Source organism: Morus notabilis, unplaced genomic scaffold (genome assembly GCF_000414095.1).
Source record: "Morus notabilis unplaced genomic scaffold, ASM41409v2 Scaffold452, whole genome shotgun sequence".
NCBI classification, from domain to species: domain Eukaryota; kingdom Viridiplantae; phylum Streptophyta; class Magnoliopsida; order Rosales; family Moraceae; genus Morus; species Morus notabilis.
In genome coordinates, this window is record NW_010362077.1 from 260,243 (window position 1) to 281,878 (window position 21,636).

Genomic DNA, 21,636 nt, shown 5'->3' on the forward strand with positions numbered 1-21,636 from the left:
ATTAGCGGGGGGGGGGGGGGGGGGGGGGTACTATCAGACCCGTACTGAAAAATGTTTACACTGAGAGAGGTAAAGGTGTCAAAAAGACTAGAGTTGGGGGCCAAGGAGTAATTTCAGGAAGTGGCTAGGCAGGTGACATGGCAAAGGAAAGTAGGAATCAGGGTATTTAGGTGGGGGGGTAGGAAAAGGTTAGGGGAAGCTAGTCGAATTATGTTTGTTGTCTCTGTGCTGTTTTCCACTGCCGGTGGCTAGGAGTTCCGGAGTACTCGAAATCTCTAAGTTTATCTTTCAATTGACTATTGTAACGTGAGGCTGATTGAAATAAGTAAAGATTCCCTGATTCCTCTCCATTTCTTGGCTGTGAAACCGTGTGAGTGTGTGCTGAGTTGTTTGGCTGAGAATTACCAGGGGCCATTTAGTTCGCTGATTTGAGTTTTTAATTCGAGTTGAGATGTGACTTTATGTAAGAGCTTTTTACTGTAGTAAAAAAGTTAGATGTGACTGTTTCTGAAAACTTTTTACTATAACAAAACTCGAATCGCTGAAATGAACGGGACCCAGGTTCCTTACAGAGAATGTTACAATGAAAACCGTATGGAAGCTAACCTTGCTGTATTCATTGCTAGTTACATCCCTTTTAAGAGCGTTCTTAGCAGCATCAAAAATTTCAGCCTTTTTAAGTTTCGCGGCAAGTCCATTTTGGCGTAGAAGATCAATCACAACGTTCCTGAAGAAGGCGGACACAATTTTCAAGATAGGTAAAACATAAAATGAACATGGCAACCTCATATTCGTAGTAAAACAACACTGAGGAAGCAGCAATATTATCCAATTCTAGACGGTCATTTTCTTTAATTCCATCTTAAAGAGAGAACCGGAGACAAACCTGAATGGATCATATTGTGGGTGCTCTGCAGATGACTTTAAGACATATAGACCATGAATGTTTATCGCAGTTTCATCAAGAAGTTTTACTAGCTCACCAGGGGAAGCAGTACCACAAGCTGCCGCCCTTGCAAATCTATCATCTGCCTTTGGAAGATTTAACTTGTTAAGTGCTAGTTCACGTAAACCTTGACACATCAGCTGTAAGCTGCCAAGAAAAATAACATATATTCCACTATTAGGCAAAATGCAACAAGATTGTGAAGGAAACGTCTACCGTTTTTTGATTGGAAGAGAAACTTCCTCGAATCTAACAACTATATGCTGGAGGAATTATCATATTAAAAATCAAATTCACCACTCAGTGAAACTTTGTTTCCCTCCATATCAGATACTGTACTAATTACAATGTTTCAGAAGAATGAAGGCACTAATAACTACTCTTTTTATTGCTAATGACAGGACCATACAGTTCAAACTAGGTGGGAAGCAAAAATCTCAAGGCAGTGGATAAATACCTGCAAACCTTGTGTTCTTGAATGACTTTTGGGAGGATCTTTGAACATAGAACTTCTCGAATATCATCTGGAATTTTTTTCCCACCGACTACTTCACTTGTACCTTTTGGTACACCTTTATTAGAATTCAAGGGTTTAACGGGCCTGCTAGGAATGCTGGTATTCTTTGGACCGCGACCAGATTTTCCATCTCCAAACATATTCATTATATCTCTCTCTAAATCTCCCCAAACCTCTTCTTGCTTCTTAACAACATCTGGATAGTTTTTTATAAAAGAAATATCTGTCTGCCCTTTAAATTTCCAATCTTTGACTGAAGGTCTTTCAACACCTAAAATGTTCAGGAATTTATTCACAGCGGTTTTGAGAGATGACGGAAAATGCAAAGATGAAAAGCTGAAAACTGGATTCTTCCAAAATAAAAGGAGGACGTAATCCCTAGCGATCCGCTGAGCGCCAGTCTCTTTACTGGTTCCTAATAGCAATGAACTCTTGGGAGCCCAGAGACCTTGCACTAATAGCGCATGATTCTGAAGGGCATCCAGAATCTCTTTTGTAGTGCAATCAGGAGCAAAATGCTTAAGAACACTGAATCGGTGAACTGGTGCAAGTCCCTAAAACAAAATGCCTGAATTATTATAGAAGGAAAGAAGATTGAAGTAACTGATTGAAAAGCCTTGTGGTAAAAAAAGAAAGAAAAAAAAAAGAGTTTACTTGTAATGAAAATTTGGCTTTATATGTATTGGAAGGAAATTGAACAGACCTCACAGAGTAATGACTTAATACGCTCTTCTAGAGGTAGTGAAAGCAACGCCCTGGAATAATTGCATATCTTAAAATCAAGACCAAAATGATGCCTATAAATCATACCCTTAATATGCAAATTAAAATTGGCATATAAGAGTCATCATGTTAAGGAAAAACCAAGCTAAGGCACAATTGAACCATACCTCCTTGAGGGACCTTTGGGCTCATTGCCATTCTTGCAGGATCCAGGACACAAGGAGTTAAGGTAGTCATACCTGCAAATAAGGATAAAAATCTAAACATCATTAGCACCCTTTAATTCAAAAAATAAATAAATAAAAACAAATTACAAGAGTTCAAGGCGGCGTAGCTAGAAGATACTTATAACTACATATATATATATATATGTATGTATGTATGCATGCATGCATGTATATAAAAGACATACGGGCTCATTGTAAATTGTAAAGGCGAAGATTCCTGAACGGCCATTTTTCGTAAATATCTTACTGAAGATTCGGACTCTGAGCCATGATACTTGAGTGGAACCCAGCCCTGAGAAATAGAGAAAATTGAGCAAACAAAGATTATTAACAGATTTGTATTTGTTTTGCACAATCATATCAGGGGACAAGGCAAAGGACTCTAGCAAAGTGTATAGCCATAAAAACGAAGACATTGGAGTGGAAAATGGTAAAAAGCATTATAAGACCACTGAAAAAATAAATTGAGACATAATTTAATGCATCAAAAGTGGAGGTTAGGTTGCTCAAAAAATCTATTCCACAACAAGAAGGGAAAGTAATTTAAAAGAATTATGGCTAGAATTTCATTTATCTCCATTCTAATGGGCTTATTATGAATAGCAACATTATCATACCTCCTCATCTGCAATTTTTTGCTTCACAGAAGAGTTCTCCTGCTTAATCTACACCAAAGAAAAGAAAATAAATAAATAAAAAGTTGCTAAGACTGCACGGAAATGCACCATAAAAAGGCATTTAACAGTAAACCAAAATGGAAAAAAATTGCATGACATAAAAATGAAAAGGCAAACCTGCTTCTTTGATGAACCAATAGCTTTTTTACCACTAGATTCTTCTAATTTAACTGTATCTTCTGCATCTACTTTAACATTATTTTTCTTTTTTGACCCAGCAGAAATTAGATGTTTAAGTGATGGGCGAAGCTGCATAACTGCATGAATACGATTCAGGTGTAACTGCAAGATGAAGAAAATGGAGAAACAATTTAAAAAATAGTTGGGTAAACCAGTAAAGGAGAAACCTAACCAACATCAAGCAGCGAAATGTGGCCATTATAGATTTAGCTCATTTCTATATGCAGATATACATTGTATGTGTGCGTGCACATTGATACAATAAAGGTCTAAAATCTATGCCTCGAAATTCTATCATACTATAGAAAAAATTAAAAAGAAAAGACTGCCTGTACTTCCATCAATGGTTATGCAACTCCGTGATATCCAAATGGCAAATACAGCAAGGAAAAAAAAGAAAAAAAAATAAACATGATAAGAGATATACATACCTTATTACCCATCAAAACCCCAACAGCATAACGAGTAGCTCGAGGCTGGTCCCATGAACAACACAAAGTCTAAAAGAAAGCCAAAAAAATGACACCATGTCACAACATACAACAATAGGCCTACTCTAAGTCTACAATTTAATAGTATTAAATAGGACAGAATTGATATTTTTTCTTTTTTATAGAGAAATCCCCCAAACCCACTTTGTGAGCCCATGTTTGAAACTGAAGCCTTCAATCAAACTCTAAAATCTTGGAAAGGCAAGAAATTATGACATTTGTCACGTAGGTGCTCATGAGGTAGTTCAAACCCCAGACCTTCTGGGAGTGAACCAAAGGCCTAACCATTCCAACCAACACCCCATGAGTACAATATCTAATCCCAAGTAAACAAATTTCATCTTGAAAACAAAAATTAGTAAGAAAACAAGAAGCACGAATCTCATGGTAATTTAGGCAAGTTTCAAGACTCAAGTGTACTAACATCTAACACATTGGACTAAAATACAGCAGTGATCACTTAAATATCCAAGAGACCACTAGGTTTATATATATATTATCATCATCCAAGAAACCACTGGTTAGTAAGTAAACTTTACTGCACTTCTTTTTTTTTTTTTTTTGAAGTCAATGATCCAGTAAAATGTGAACATACCTGCTTGGTCATATTCAATCTGTCACCACAATCTGGGTCATAATTCTTGGAATCAACATCCAAAGATAAATCCATTTCCACTTCAGAACTTGCAGGCTTCACCCTAACCTACAAACTCAAGAGAAAACCTACATAACACAATCATAAAAAATAAAAATAAAAAAAAACCCCACTGAAATGAGTTCCTAAAATATCAAAATCAAACCTCTTCACATCGCTCGTCCAATTCATAGGGACGCCAACTCGGCCTCAAAGGATATTGCAAAACATATAGCTGCTAGGAAAAAAAATAAAAATAATTAATTGATCAATTAATTTACTATCATTTCTATTGAGAAAAGGCAAAAAAAAAAAAAAAAAAAAAAAAGGCAGGCAAGACCTGAGTGCCTTCGTCGATTTTAGGATTGAAAAAGACGTCAATTTCTCTAACAACCATATCCTCTTCGGCTTCCACTTCCATGGAATCGTTTTCTTCCGGTTCTTCCTTGGCTCCGGCCGCGGAATCAACCTCCATTTTCACGAAGCCATTCTCGGGTTTCGGCTTCGCATCGATTTCCTTCTCCTTCTTCGCCTCGAATTCCTGCGGCTCGGGTTTCGGCGCCGTCTGACCGGTCTCGGTCTTGGGAAGGACCGAGCCTAGGGATTCCTGAGCCGAGGCCAATTCGGACTTGGATTTGGGTTTGAGCTTGGAGAATTTGGGCGCGAACCTGGAGACTCGAGAGGGAACCTGGCTCGGCGCGTCGAGGTCGTCCAGGTCCATGGTTGAAAGCTCGCTGCCTCCCCGCCGCCTCAATAACGCTTTCTCCCGTGACCGGCGTCGCCGTGGAAGAGAATATGAAAGGGGTTTTTTTTTTTTTCACAAGGGTTAATCGGTGGGGTTGTAGGGTGATGGGTTTTTGTAAAAGGTTATTTAAAGAGGAGCGATTCTGTATAGACTTCAGTAGAAATACCCAGCACGGATATATATTTATATATTTAACAGTTACATATTTTATAAATTTTTTTTATGGTACACGATAAGAGTACATATTTATTTATATATTTGTGTGTATATATACATATTTATTCGTATTTATTTTTCTTTCTTGTTTTTTTTTTTTTGAGCTGCAATAAAAAAATACGAAAAAGAAGAAAAATTAGGTATTACTTAATTATGATGAATAATAATAAATTTGTTTATATTTAATGAAATAATAATTTTAATATGTAACGTATAATATTACCTAACTGCAACTGACGAAAAACATAATGATAAAAGAATAAAGGCTGAAAATGTTTAAAATCTGAACATCACAGAAGGAAATTGAGGGACAAAAGAGATTGACTACTATTACGTGATTTGTGCTCGCAAGTACACAAGTCGCCGTAAGTAATAAAGTGTGAATAGAATCACCGATAACAAAATGTAGAAGTCTTGAAACAACAAATTAATGAAAGAATAGATTAATAAAATATCACTAAAAGAAAATTAAAATAACCAAAAATGGCAAAATACAGACTCAGTTAACAAAGACAAAAATCAATCTATGGCGAAAGGACTAGAACTCAATTTCTCCTTTTCTTCAACTTGGATATATGCTACATCTTTGCTACAACAATGCTATCAGTTAGCCTGAAACACGAATTTACACAAGAGTCTTTCAATCTACTTATGATTTCACCTCTTTACTTAAATTTCAACATATTTCTATGAAAAATCTAAACATAGAGGTTGTATTAAGTTTGGGTTTTAATTGGGCTATGTGAGACAAGTATATATTCCTATACTACTCGTAAATCAGCTAGTTCTCTTTATGAAATTAAGTTAAACTCACACTATGTAATATTAGTCTAATTCCAATCAACTTTCAAGCAAATTGAAATCACAGTATTTTGTTCAAGATGACCAGTCGATAAACAAAAATTAACGGAAGAGATTATATTGAACAAACCAAATCAGCATGAATATAGCAAAGTGAGCATACCTAACTTTAATTACAGATATGGGTACTTTATCATCTCAGCCAAGAAAATTTAGCTCATAATTGTCTTGTTAAATGCAACAAAATAAGTAGCCATCATTCAAGTACAGAGGAAGAGGAAGAATAAACCAAAATTAGGAGAATAACAGTAAAGACAAAATGAAACCCGATAGTCTCTTCTTGTAGCTTCACTCCTTCATATTTCAGCTTTAATTTTCGTCTCCTCCGGTACTCGTCCTCGCTTTCTCTCTGGTCTGTTTTTGCATTATGTTGCTCTCTGCTACTTTCTCGGTATTGTCTTCCCTTTTTTTTTCTTTTCTTCCCTTCACAAAAAATGGCATAAAGCCTTATTTTCTCTATCATTCCCTCATATGTGTTTTCTGCCCTCGTCTCTTTTTTCTTCACGACGCCCCCCTTTTTCTTCTTCTCAGATATACTCTTCTTTAGGGCACCAAAAGGATGTTGAGGTGTCACTTGGTGAGAGACTAATGGCTCAAAATGACCTTGTATAGAATTATCACTTGTGGGCGTTTGTCTTTTTTCCTTCAAAGCACTGTGTTGATTTTTACTGCAGTAATGCTGCAGTATTTTTCCTCACAAAACCTACAGATCACAACAACACCTCTTAGACTCAAATCAGCCCTTTCTTTGATTAAATTTTCTTCATAAACACCACATAAATAGCACATAAGTAAATCTTAGCAGAGTGCATCACAAGAACCAAAAGTTGAACAAATAAAGCAGAAAATCAACAACTAAACTTTTAGATGAGCCAACTATAAGCCTAGAAATGCCTAAAATAACTCTAATTCCTAGAGTTATCACACCTCTATTGGTGACGATGGCCAAAACGGGTCGTTTGAGCTATATACAATAGTGCCATTGATGAGCTTAAATCAATGGTCTCGTGAGCTTCCACATCCTCCAACGACTCTCTTACTTCTCCCTCTTGTAGGAATTCCTTTAACATTCCTTCAAAATGCTATTCATGCTCCACTTGGCTATCCAAAACCATGCTTGCAATTTGAGCATCACAGAACTCATAGCTTGGAATGGACGTTACATCACTTAGAAGATGTAAATCGGTTTCGATTACGTGAGCATCCATCTTAGCTAAGTTTTGAGCTAAAACAACATCAAGGGCTCCTAAATCTTCATCTCAAGGCTCAATATACTCTATAGGCTCAAATTCCCGTGGTTCCACATAATCATCATCAAACAACACCATATTGCTCTTCATGTATTCCTCTATTGATGTCAGCTCCTTAAGTAGGTAATCTTTTATGTTTCCCTTTTGATCCTCTATGGTAAAGATGGATGCATTCAATTCTTTAAATTCCTCTAGCAGCTTATCCATCCTCTCTATACTTTGAACAAAAACGGTTTCCAATTCCAACGTCATTTCTTGAGGTTGGGTGACAAACCATGGCTCCAAAACATTAGAATTGTTCTCCCAACCTTGGTTGTTCCTCGAACAATTCAAGTTCCAAAAATCAAACTCCACCATGTCTTCTAACATCAAATAGGCTAAGTCAATAGATTGTTGGTAGAGAAAGGTGGTACCATTTCCTCTCTCAACCTAAATTTTTGATGTCTTACATAAGCCATTAATAAAAATTTCTAATTGACACTCCTTAGAAAAACCATGATATGGAAACCTAATTAGCAAATCTTTATATCTCAACCAAGTACTAGAAAATGATTCAAACTCATGTTGAGCAAAATTCAAGAACACTTACAGACGGGACATCGTGAAGCACCTCAAATAAGAGAAATAAAACAAACAAATCAACAACAAAAGAAAGTAAAATAAAAGGAAAAAAAAGTTCAAATTAATCCTAAAATCAAACAAAAGAATCCATAGCAAAAACAAAATGACTTCTACAAATAGTCTCAATGATTTCAATCTCCGGTAACGGCGCCAAAAGCTTGTTGCGTGATTTGTTCTCGCAAGTGCACGAGTCGCCTCAAGTAATAAAGTGTGAATAAGAGTGTCGATCCCACGAATATTGAATCACTGATAATAAAATGTAGAAATCTTGAAACAACGAATTTAATGAAAGAATAGATTAACAAAAATTCAATAAAAGAAAATTAAAACAACCAAAAATGGCAAAATGCATACCCAGCTAACAAAGACAAAAATCAATCTATGGTGGAAGGACTATAACTCAATTTCTCCTTTTCTGCAACCTGGGATATGTATGCGACAGCAATGCTGTCAGTTAGCCTGGAACACGAATTTACACAAGAGTCTTTCAATCTACTTATGATTTCACGTCTTCACTTAAATTTCAACATATTCCTATGAAAAATCCAAACATAGAGTTTGTGAGACAAGGGTATATTCCTATACTACTCGCAAATCAGCTAGTTCTCTTTATGAAATTAAGCTAAACTCACATTGTTCAATATTAGTCAAATTCCAATCAACTTTCCAACAAATTGAAATCACAATGTTTTGTTCAAGATGGCCAGTCAATAAACAAAAATTAACGGAGGAGATTATATTGAACAAACCAAATCTTCCCTTTTTTTTCTTTTCTTCCCTTCATAAAAAATGGCATAAAGCCTTATTTCTCTCTCGTTCCCTCATATGTGTTTTCTGCCCTCCTCTCTTTTTTCTTCACGACGCCCCCCTTTTTCTTCTTCTCAAATGTACTCTTCTTTAAGGCACCAAAAAGGATGCTGAGGTGTCACTTAGTGAGAGGCTAATGGCTCAAAGTGACCTTGCACAAAATTATCTCTTGTGGGCGTTTGTCTTTTTCCTTCAAAGCACTACACTGATCTCATTCCACTAAGTGTCTACTACCATATTTTACTGCAGCAATGCTGCAGCATTTTTCCTCACAAAACCTGCAGATCACAACAGCGCCTCTTAGACACAAATCAGCCCTTTCTTTGATTAAATTTTTTTCATAAACACCACAGAAATAACACACAAATAAATCTTAGTAGAGTGCATCATAAGAACCAAAAGTTGAACAAATAAAGCAAAAAATCAACAACTAAGCCTTTGGATGAGCCAACTATAAGTCTAGAAATGCCTAAAATAACTCTAATTCCTAGAGTTGTCAACCACCATAGGGAGAACATGAAGAAAGGGTTGGAGAAGAACAACATAATAATGAAAATCTCAAGAAATTTAGACAACAAAAAAAGAACTAAATCAGTATTAACAGTTATTCAATAGATGACAGTGGCATAGATCCCAAATAACTCGGATAATAGCAACAACTGCTGAATCACCATTTAAGAGTTACCCAATACATGACAATAATAAAAGAAAAATACATCATCATCACCAGAGAAGAACAAATAAGTATGTAGATAAAATAATCATATATAAAAATTAGGTTCATGTATGTTTCTTCTATTACTAACAACATATATCATGAGTAATTATAATGTGACTCAGCAATGTCTTTGGCTGTCAACTAAATTGTTAAAGGATTTACACAAACTACCAAAGAAGGAAAATTGCGATGAAATAAAGAGAAGAACAGAAGAAAGATAAAATGAAAGAAGAAGAAAGATAAAATGAAAGAAGAAGAAAGACAAAAATTCAGTGAAATTCAATGACTGAATTTCATATTTGAATAGCAACGTAAACAGAAAACAACATAAATCAATGACTGAAATAAGAGCATAAACTAGAAAACAATATAAACAGTGACTGAAATTAAGTAAGAAATTCAATAACACTGAAAATGTTAGGCCCCTTAACATACAGTAAGAAATTTAATAAATTATAAATTATAAATTATATTTAAAAAATAGTGACTAAAATAACTTAAATAACATAAACAGTAAACAACAAATGAAGATGTATAGGTTTAAAAAACGTTGGAGAAGAAGAAGATAACAGCATAAACCCAAATAATTCGGGCAACATAAAAAACTGCCAAATAAGTATTAACAGTTACTCAATACATGGCAACAATAAAAGAAAAATACATCATCACCACCAAAGAAGAATAGCTTCACAAATCAACAAAACAAATAAACTGTTAACCTAACTTATATTTAAATAACAATAACTTCAATAACACAAGTATCAAACAATAGGTTACAAATAATATTAACAAAATCAATAATAACCAATCATAACAACATAATACAATAACTAGATATATTAACAACGTAACATATTCACAAAACAAATCCTAATATTGTAACGCTATCAAGAATTAAACATATTTAATTATGCTAATTGTGGTTTATTAGTGTGCCTAAATTTTATTTTTAATTAATCAAGAACTTTTAAACTTACTTTCAGTATTTATAATTTTACTCCAGAAGTATGTGGAATACGTACTTCCACCTCTTTTCTTTTAATTTCCTTTTAGTATTACTTATTTCCCCATTTCCTTTTTTTTCTTTTCCTTTTTTCTTTTCTTTTTTCTTTCTCTTCTCTCCCGTAACCCTTTCACTCTCTCCTTCTCTAAATCTCGCAGTCTCTCTCTCTATCTCGTCTCTCTTTCTCTCTCACGCCCATCTCACTCTCTCTCTATGTCTCCCTTTCACCGAGCTCCCTCTCCCTCTCTCTCGCTCATCTCTCTCTCTCCCTCCCTCTCAAAGTTTACTCTCTCTTCAAGCGGATTTTGGGCCGGATTTGAACCGAAAACAGAGATTTCCAATAACTTTTCAACATTGAAGCCTAGATCGAGGTAAAACTCTTTGAAACTCACTTTAAATTTTCGGATCTAGCCTTGTGGAACTCGTTTTAGTCAAGTTTGGTGATTTTTGGTTTAGATTTATTTACGAATGGATTTTGAATGGGTTTTGATAAAACCTCGATGAAATTTAGGGGTTTTTGATTCTTTAAACCCCATTTGTTGATTGGAACCTGGATTTACAATTTTTTCTTGAGAATATGTTGCAATCGAACCTAAAATTGCAAGATTTGGCTTCGTTTCCCCGTGGATCGGCCATTTTTGACCCTGGAATTTTCACCACCGGCCGACCGGTCATCACTTCACCGGCCAACCCGTGGAGTTACACTCCTCTGTCACCGGTCGACTAGTTCACACTAAATCCGACCCTAAACAGTTTAAAAACTATGTTTTGACCCCGAAACTCGATATAGAACCGACCTAACTTCATTTGAGAACTCAAAATGAGTGGATTAGCCACATTGATCCTTGTTCCCATTCGATTTTCCGTAATGAATCTCAATTCCGAAAGAATCATGATTTGAATTAAGAATTGTTTATAAACTTTAATTTTAAGTTAAGGCACACTAATATGATACAATTTATATAATTAAACAAGAATGTTTAGTGGAAATATTAAACTCTGAACCGTTGATTTTAATGATGCAGTTAGTGGCACAATTAGATTTGGAGCTTCAAAGACAAGCGGAGCTAGGGCTACGTGAAGATAGCCATAGGTTTGGTATCTGAGAGGTAGGATATTCTTGTCTATATCCTTGATAACCATGATTTAACTAGGTTTGGCCTACGAAAATATTTTAGAACAAAACATGTTTAAAGAAAATGATTTTCAAGGAAATAGCATGAATAATGCTATTGAGTTTCCAATAATTTAGAAATGAGATTTTAAAGAGTTTTCTTTCATAAAATGAAATATTTTAAGAAATGATAAAACACGTGGTGGCCACAGAGATCGGGATATGGGAATCGTATCCTTGGGGGTAGGTCCCGAAACCTGTACGATCCAATTCTTGCTTAGTGGTGTTATTATGGCTATGTATATTTTTATTATACAAATATTTCACTACTATTACGTGAGTATTTCCTTTTTCTAAAAAGGATAATCGGTTCTGGGTGTATGTGTTCAGACCGGGAGTACTTTTATTTATAATGTTTTATAAAATTATATCATACTGGGCCTTCCACTCACTTTTCTGTTTTAAATGTATTTAACCCCTCCAGGCAACACGAGAAGTAGTGTTGAATAGGTAGCTACAAACGGTGAGGTGAACTTGTCTTTGAGAAGTGGAGATTTGCATTTTCCTCCATATTTACCTTAAGGCATGTATTAAATTATAGATTGTAAATTCAAATATTGCTAGACTGTGGTTGATGTCAACATTTACTTTTGTTTATGTTCATGTATGCTAAACCTATGGGGATTCCGTGCATGATACCAGGGGTGAGGTTTTGGACTGGTTTGGTTGAAATTTCCACCACTTTCCTTGAAACTAAATTTCTTATAAATAATGGGGGTTGTTTGGAAATACCTGGATACTTTGGATTTGAAATTTAATTTTTGCACTGTTAATTGTTAATCACTTTCTTAAACAAGTTTAAATTTCTAAACAAGCCTCCACGTCACTAACCCCGATTTGGGGGCGTGATAAATAGTATAATACATACAGTATTTAAAACAGTTAAGAAACATATGTAAAATTTAAGAAACAGATTCCTCAGCCGAAGAAGTACAGTGGACATGGTAGATCCAGGACAACAACAAAAACTCTAAACAGAGACAACCAAACAGAACAACCCAGTATTCAAAACTGACCAGGAGAAAAAAAAGGTAGAAAAGATGGATTATAATAGTCTGAGAACGAAAACGAAGAAAAAGTGAGAAACGCTAATGATAAAATAAAACACAAAAATTATGATCATTCCCCGATAAAACATCCTGCAAACACAGCTCAACCGATGTAATAATTAGTTAACAACCGGTGTTACGCAGCATGAAAACTACTGAAAAACGGAACCAATAACCAACATACCCAATTTTTGATCATACCCCGATGAGATATCTTGCAAATAAATAACAACTGATGTAATGATTAGTCAACAACAGGTGTTACATAGCATGAAAACCACGGGATAACATAACCAAAATCAATAGACAACAAAAAATTACATGTCCGTTATACAAAATTACAGGATGACGAAAACACGAGTCAAAACAAAAAACAAACACGACAACAAAACAACAACTCTTGAAATAACCTATAGAAATAAAGAATAAGAAAAAAAAGGAAAAAATTTTCAAAAAATAACCGAGAAAAAAAGACAGAAGAAAAAGTATCTCCGAAGAAGAAAAAACCCATAAAGCCCACAAAAATATCAAAAAGTCATCGAAAAAATGAAACCCTAAATTACAATCAAAGGATGAAACCAAACAAAAGAAGATGAAAATTCAATATTTTTAAATATTCAACCGACCCACCATAAAAAAGAGACAGAAGAACGACAACGAAACCCTAAAATAAAGAACCAAACCAAAATAAAATCACAGAATGAAAGGAAAAAAAAGACAACGAAACCCTAAATTATTCCGAGAAGAAAGAGAAGATCGAGAAAGGAAGAAGACGAAAAAGAAATAAAGAATTAAAACCCAAAAACGAAAAAGAAGCAGGAAAATCTAAAATATCAGAAAATATCCAGACAAAGAGAAGAAAATGAAAGGGAAAATTTTCAGAGAAAATGAACCGTAGAGGCTTCACCGAAACAAAACCCAGAAGATTAACCGAAACGTTAGAGAAGAAACCCAAACAAAGCCAGAAAGAGAAGATCGAGAAAGGAAGAAGATGAAAGGCAACTAAAGCAGAAGAACCCATAAACAAAAGGGAAAAAAAACAGAATATCGAAAGAGATCCAGACAGAGAAAAGAAAGGAAAAGAGAGAAAATGAAGCCTAGAAGCTTCACCAAATGAGATCCAGACTGAGAGAAGAAAGGGAAAAAGAGAAAATGAAGCCCAGAAGCTTCACCGAAAGAGATCCAGACCGAGAGAAGAAAGGAAAAGAGAGAAAATGAAGCCTAGAAGCTTCACAGAAAGAAAGGGCAAATGCACATTTCAGCTGAAATAACCAAAACGCCCAAAGAAAAAAAAAGTGATGGAATAATAAACTGAGGACAAAACGTTAAAAGCAAAAGTGAGGGACACACACGAAATTTTGATAATTTTGAGGGACAAAAAAGACCTCACACTGTTCTTTGAATAGTAAAAGGCCTACCTCTTATAGTATATAGTAAAATTTGTCAATTTCTTTGGCTAGGTTGGGACCTGTGCAACTTTTATTTTTAAAGTAATTACATAAAATGTCTACTATTATACAATACTACAAAAATATCTAATTATGCTTAATAAAACATATATAATACTAAGCATGTCCTTCTACCTTATTTTGAACACATTAATTTGTGTATTTTAGGGACTGTTTTTTTCGAATGATATATTATAGGTTGATTTTCCTTTTCAGTCCTAAGTAATCAATTATTTCACTTAATGTTAATAAGATTCTTTTTTTCTTGTTTTAGTTTTCTCTCGTTTCCTTTGCCTCCATCTATTCTCTGGGAAATTCCTTTATTATTGTTTTCGTTATTGAGTCTTAAAGATCATGTTCAGCCAAAAAAAAAAAAAAAACCTTCCATGATCTTACAGAGCCCCACAATGTAATCTTCTTCACGAAGCCTTTTTTTTTATTTTGGAAAAACATTTCATATAGCTTTTATGAAACAACATCATATTTTTTCACTCTTTTATTTCACTCATTTTCTTTGATCTAAGTTATGGTGATTGTTTTTTTTTATTGTTCATGTTTTGCATCAATTTTTCTCTATTAATTTCTTGTTTTGAATCAACGTTAGTGATTTTCTCTTTGTTTTCTTTTGGTTTCTTGGTGATTCCCTCTTTTTTTTTTGGGGGGTTTTATTTTCATAATGATAGTTTAATTGTTAAAAAAATATGAATATTTCTTTTATACACCACTTTCATTTTTTTAATTATCATTCAATTAGTGAATGTGTGAATTATGAAATTGAGCTTTATTTTATCACTTAGAATATGATAGTAGCTATTTCAAAATAATAAAATTGAGTTTTATTTTATCCCTTACAATCATGAAATATCTTTCTTTATGTGTTCATGTATCGTGTATTTATGTTGTTTTAATTTTTTTTTACAAACTTTTTATATTCAATCTGTTTCATAATGATAACTCTATTAAAATAATGAAATGTTTATTATTGATTACATTTTCATATTTCTAATGTATTATAAGTTATATTTCATAATTATATTATCATTATCATTATGTTAATGAAAATGCATACTCATTTGTACATTATCGTATTTCTTTGGTATTATATTCATTTTGATGATGAAGATTAATTTACCACGTCTTTAATCTTCCATATTCTAAGAACTCGCTAGATGATTGCTATTTCGTTGCGAGTTGTTATATTCATTAATGTTTGTAATGATATCGTCATTACAGTAATGAAAAATCTTTCTTTATGAGTTCATGCCTCATGTATTATTGTCGTTTCAGATTTCTTGTAAATTTTTATTTTCAATCTGCTTTATAATAACATCTTTGTTAAAATAATGAAAATGCTCATTCTTAATATATTTTTATGTTTCTTATGTTTGACAAGTTCTATTTCATAATGATATTATCATTATCTTAATGAAAATGCATATTCATTTGTATATGATGGAAAGGGTTGTGGAAAGGCATCATTTTATGGAGCTTATTATAGTTTTTTTAATCAAAAAGTGTGGAAGGCATTTTTTCAATATATTTTTTTAAAATATTATGTGATGCTTTTCTTATATTTTTTTAAAGAAATTTTACCTTTATTTAAATAGGTATCTTTCATTAAATGTAATATTGAGGTTTCATTTCACTTTTTTATTCAAAATTAAATTATGATTTTATTTTAAAGACTTTCCTATTTTAATATTTTACTTTTTTCCTTTTTCATTATATAAAAGGATATAAACATTTTTTTATGTATGCTAGTGGATAGTTTTGTAGATAAATAAATAGGTAGACATTTTTAGATTAGGGTCTATAGGGGCTCAAAGTATACGTTTTTGTATATAATCCTTTATTTTGGAGAAAAAATGGAAAATTCTCTTAAATAGATACCCCAACCAAGAGATATGTCCACGTTTATTTCACCAATTTGAGTTTTACTACAGTAAAAAACTCTTAAAAACAGTCACATCTAATTTTTTTACTACAGTAAAAAGCTTTCATATAAAATCACATCTCAACTCGAATTAAAAACTCGGATCAGCAAACTAAACGGGTCCTAACCTTTCTGCCACATATTTTAATCTACATTGACATTTGCAAAGAACCTAAAATTGTTACATTTTATGCCATGTGGCACAATAAAATTTAGAGTAAAAAATCTCAAATACCCTCGCACTTATTAGGGTTTTATCTCTCTCCTCTCCCACTTCTTCCAGCAGCCTCTCTCTCTCTCTCTCTCTCTCTCTCGCGTATGAAATCCGCTCCAACAACCTCCTCCTCGTCGTCATCTCTACTAGTCGGAGTTCGCTTTTTATTTTCACACCGTCGTCGGAATTGCCGGAGCTCGACGCCGAGGAGCTCTTCGGCCTCTCCTTATCACCTTGCGAGGGCAGGAGCATCGAAATCCCATTTTTGAACCATTCATCGTATCCATATCCTCGGAATAAAATTGCTTAGAGAGAGAGCTGCAAAAATAAAGATTCCTTTTCCTTTTGCTTTCGCTTCCTATTCCCCTTCTTTGCAAGTGTCTTGATCTCAAATGTTGTATTCATGAATTTCTTCTGTACAAGATGCCGTGAGGCCATAAGCCCAATTGCCTCAGTTGAACTACTTCTTGTGTAAAATTAGCTTTTTGGGGAATACGTTGTACAAATATGAATTAGTACTAAAATTTATATATTCTGGCAGGAAATATACTGCAACTTGAGTGTTTGAAATATGCAGTATCTGGAAGACATCGTTTTAGTCTTCTTAATAAACACACATCTTCATGCCTCTGCACTCAAAATAAGTAGAGTGCTCTTAAAATTACTGTGACCAGTGTTTTTAACTTTCCAACCTAAATGGTATTAGGGTCATGGTGCCGCCGGCCTTTGCGGTTTTCGGCCGGTATCATTTTTTATACCCACCAATATTAGTAGCGGATAACGGTATTTAGGTGGATATCGACGGTTACCAATTAGAAACCAGCCGGCATCACACTGGTCACCGGTTACCAGTTGTTCGCTGATTACTGTCCCCAACATTAGCGGTTGTCCGCCGAGCATTCGTATCCTAAAATACCAAATATAGTGTGGTGACTCGGCTGTAATATTCTGTAAATTAATATATGTCAATTTAAACCAAAGACCTGTGACAGTTCCCTTTAAAGCCCTAATTTCAAATTTTTAATGGACGTTTAGTTGATGAATTTAAAATCATGATTAAGAATTAATCTCGATTTATGTGTGTTTTTTGTGAGAAAAAATACTGTAACGAATTACGAACCATGATCCGAACCATGGCACGATAAACGACATCCTTTTCTATTATATTAGGTATGCTGTCGTTTATGTATAAACAAAATGTCTTGCGATAAACGTCATGTCGTTGTGCTTTAGATATAGCGTCTTTTCTTTTCTTTTGTTTCATAAACGACAAATTGTAGGGGCTTCCACGAAATACGTCAAATATTTTCCCGCCTTTCCAGAGAGACATGTCGTTTTCATTAGTTTGCTGTCGTTGTTAGATAATCCCAAGATTCTATTGTCGTTTACATGAAAAATGGTCTTTTGTGGTTTGAAATTTTGTTGTCGTGTCTTATAAAAAATAAAAAAATAAAAAATAAAAACTTTGTCGTAGTTTAACAGGCAAATGACATGTTTTAGTTATACAATCGAAGGACAACTATTCGACCAACAATGTGCCTTGTTGCCAAATCTAATAATTTTGGATTTATCAAATTTAATCGTAGGATAAATCCTGGAGTTATCAAATTTTGTCATGGAATAAATTTGATAAATCACGGATTTATTAAAATCCTCTATTTACTACCCTATCCAGAACAAAAAGGCTATTCATTTTTATTTCCCCTTAAAAAAGGCGATCTACTATCTTTTTTGTTTTTTAAATTCTATAAAATCTCTATCCTCATGTTTTTAATATGTTTACTTAGAAACAACAGAATTCAAACAGAATGACAAAAAAGAAAAAAAATTGAAAATAATGAGTTTAAGGGAACATATTCCCAAATTTTTCCAATCCACATTTTTCTCATTTTATACATCATCTTCACTAACATCAACTAAACAAATATACAAGGAAAAAAAAAAACTAAAGAGAATATAGCAAAATAATCGTGGCCTTTTTTTTTTTTTTGGGTCCTCGTGTCTCTATTTTTCAACCAAGATCAATCGGCTGTGCTTCCTAACGTTGTCATTATTTGGTTAAAGCTTCTACAAAACATGTTTATATAAAGGTTTGTTTAATATAGTTGTTTTAAGATTCTATTGGAAAGCTAATTCTTTATAGCATGGTAGAGAAACAAGCTCTTGCTTTTTCCTCTCTCTCTCTCTCTCTCTCTCTCTCTATATATATATATATCTATATATATGAGGAGAAGTCTAAGGTTTGTCGGCATACATACACTTCGACGTGTGATACCTATCCTTTTCTCTCTGAAGGGTGATGAATCCTTTTATGCTGCTGAATGGCCACACCGAAAGTAAAAGAAACAAATCAATTAGCATATATATAATAAAATTTGCTTTTTGACCCTTTAGCTTTCTTGAAAAAGGCCTAAAAAAAGTAAATAAAAAAAGTACTCAAAAAATATCCCCCGCAAAATTAAAAGTTTTTAAACATAACTAAAAGATAGCTCATGAACGTGGGGTGTCTACTGTCTAGTCCATAATCCATAATATAATCTATCAGATTTACCCATCTGACATTTTATTTAATGACACGTACAAGAAAAACCATAAAACAAAAATATAAAAACTTCTTATAAGTGTAAAAATCTGATAATTTGATATATGTTTCTAAGCTGATATGATTTTTTAATGTGATCTATCAGTCTAAAACTCTATCCTACTGATAAAGTAATTTTTTTATACCCGCCATGAATTCTAATTATTGATTATCTGCATTAATTAGGTTGCACAACTTAAAAGCAGTGAACTGTTAGTTGTAACATTTCTAGTGTCAAATTTCTGTCGTCCTCACTTATGGAAGCAAATGAGTTAATGATTATATCTCTCTAAACCTTTAATAGCCTATACTAGGGAAAAATACAGCATGTTTATTGAAAGAATAATTGCTTAGGACACCAACTCAAATCTCAACTTTTATATACTAACTAATGTGATATATGAGTTGTCATTTTTACATTGTTAAGTATTTAAAATATTGCCACATCAATAAGAGATTGTATCTATTAATAAAAAGATGACAACTCTCTAACATTACTTTTAGGGATTGGCAACAAAATAGGGTGTGCAGAGTCAAATGAGCTCTGAATAAACGGGGAGATAAAAGAACAGAATCTTTTAGGACTACAATTGGTGCTTTTTGTATTCTAATTTTAAGGCTAAAAGTACACGCTACAAGAATAATCACTTTAAAAAACCAAACGTTTTGAAACTAAAAAATTTTTAGTAGCAGAATACACACTTTTTGTTACCAAACTTTAGTAGCTGAAATTATCAAGGCTTTAGTTACCAAATTTGGTAGCAAAAACAACACTATCTGCTACCAAATATAATTTGGTAATAAATAACATGGTGGGAAAATGAAATTTGGTTCCCGCCAATAGTTTTTTGCTACCAAAATAATATTTGGTAACAAAAGCATAAGATTCTGCCACCAAAATTTAGTAGCAAAATATTACTTTTTTACTACCAAATATGTTTTGGTAACAAAAGGTTGGCGGGAAGTAAACTTTTTTCCCGCCCGAGATAATTGCTACCGAATTATTTTTGGTAGCAAAACATATAACATTTGCTACCAAGTGTTGGAAGTAAAATATAACTATCTGCCACCAAAATTTGGTAGCGAAAAATTAAGTTTTTGCTACTAAAAAATATAATTTTTTGCTATCAATTTTGGTAGCATAAAACAATAATTTACTACCAAATTCATATTTTGGTTGCAAAAATATGGTTTTTGCTACCAAAAGTTGTGTTTGGTAGCAAATCATATAAAAACTTTAAAATTTATATTTTGTGCTTGTATTGTTTTTTTTTTTTATAGTTTTCCATGAATATGTCCTATATTGAGTATTAACAATTATCCTAGTATATTTTGTATAACAATTATTTGATAATTTAGTTATTTTGTATAGGTGTAACAAGAGAGATGTTCATGTGTATACATATGCGATCTTGTTAATTAAGTATATGTTTCACATATAGTAATATATAATCTCGCTATTTGATGGATTTTTAACTTTGAATAATATATTTCAATTTCAAAACTATATTTTTTGTTATAATATTATTAGAACAATGATTTTAAAATAATTTTTGTCATTAAAATGTTTTTTTTTTAATTTTTGATATACGTCTTTCTGGTACCAAATTCAAATTTGGTAGCAAACAATATGCTTTCAGCTACCAAAACAATATTTGGTAATAAAAAACATAAGTTTTTGGTACCAAATTTTAGTAACAGAAAACATGATTATGCTACCAAATTCATATTTTGGTGACAAAAAGGCATTTTTTGCTACCAAAAGTTCTGTTTGGTAGCAAATTATATAAAAACTTCAAAACTTACATTTTGTGCTTGTATTGTTTTTTTTTTTTCTTGTTTTCCATAAATATGTCTTATATTAAGTTTTGACAATCATCCTAGTATATTATATATAATAATTATTTAATAATTTAGTTATTTTGTGTAGGTATAATAAAAGACATGTTCATATTATATATATATAATATTGTTAATTAAGTATATGTTCCGCATATTGTATATGATCTTACTATTTGATTGTTTTTTTAACATAGAATAAATATATTTCAACTTCAACACTATATTTTTTTTATAATGTTATTAAAATAATGAGTTTAAAATAATTTTTATCATCAAAATATATTTTTTTTTAATTTTTTAATATATATCTTTTTACTACTAAATTAAAATTTAATAAGAAAAAATATGCTTTTAGCTACTAAAATAATATTTGGTAACGAAAAACATGTAGGGCTTGTTCTTTTGAAGTTTAACTTGAGTATAATTCTTGAGTTGAATTTGAGTTATAACTTGAATTGAACTTGTAACTTGAGTTTGTATTTGGTTGTATACATTTGAGTTATGGTTTGAGATAAGAATCTTTTTGAGTTTGTGTTTGAGTGAGTCAAAACTTGAATTTGTACTTAGATAGTATTTTAATAAAAACTCAATGCCCATGAAAATTTTAATAGGGTATCTGGGTCGGGTTTTATTCGTCTTTTCATTGTTAACGCATAGAAAAAAATCATCTCAATCAGAATTAAAACGAAAAAATTATAATATTTTTAAGAATATAAAAAATACTGTATATTAATTTGACTTCGAGTTTCTGAACTCGAGTTAAAGAGGAAGCTTGAACT

At 32.8% G+C, this 21,636-nt stretch overlaps 1 protein-coding gene across 1 annotated transcript in view; it reads right to left on the minus strand.

The window, feature by feature from the left end:
- Positions 1-5,249, minus strand: part of LOC21392523 (DNA-directed RNA polymerase III subunit RPC5) — an 11,225-nt gene extending 5,976 nt beyond the window's left edge. Inside the window, exons 1-12 of the mRNA XM_024167544.1 lie at positions 4,736-5,249; positions 4,562-4,630; positions 4,357-4,464; positions 3,702-3,770; positions 3,208-3,372; positions 3,031-3,078; positions 2,599-2,705; positions 2,354-2,425; positions 2,167-2,218; positions 1,404-2,017; positions 887-1,093; positions 607-727 (exon numbers count right to left, since the gene is read on the minus strand). Of these exons, the coding sequence (XP_024023312.1) occupies positions 607-727; positions 887-1,093; positions 1,404-2,017; positions 2,167-2,218; positions 2,354-2,425; positions 2,599-2,705; positions 3,031-3,078; positions 3,208-3,372; positions 3,702-3,770; positions 4,357-4,464; positions 4,562-4,630; positions 4,736-5,116 (2,013 nt within the window). The 5' untranslated portion in view covers positions 5,117-5,249. The remainder of the gene's footprint in view (positions 1-606; positions 728-886; positions 1,094-1,403; positions 2,018-2,166; positions 2,219-2,353; positions 2,426-2,598; positions 2,706-3,030; positions 3,079-3,207; positions 3,373-3,701; positions 3,771-4,356; positions 4,465-4,561; positions 4,631-4,735) is intronic.
- Between the last annotated feature and the right edge of the window lie 16,387 nt (positions 5,250-21,636).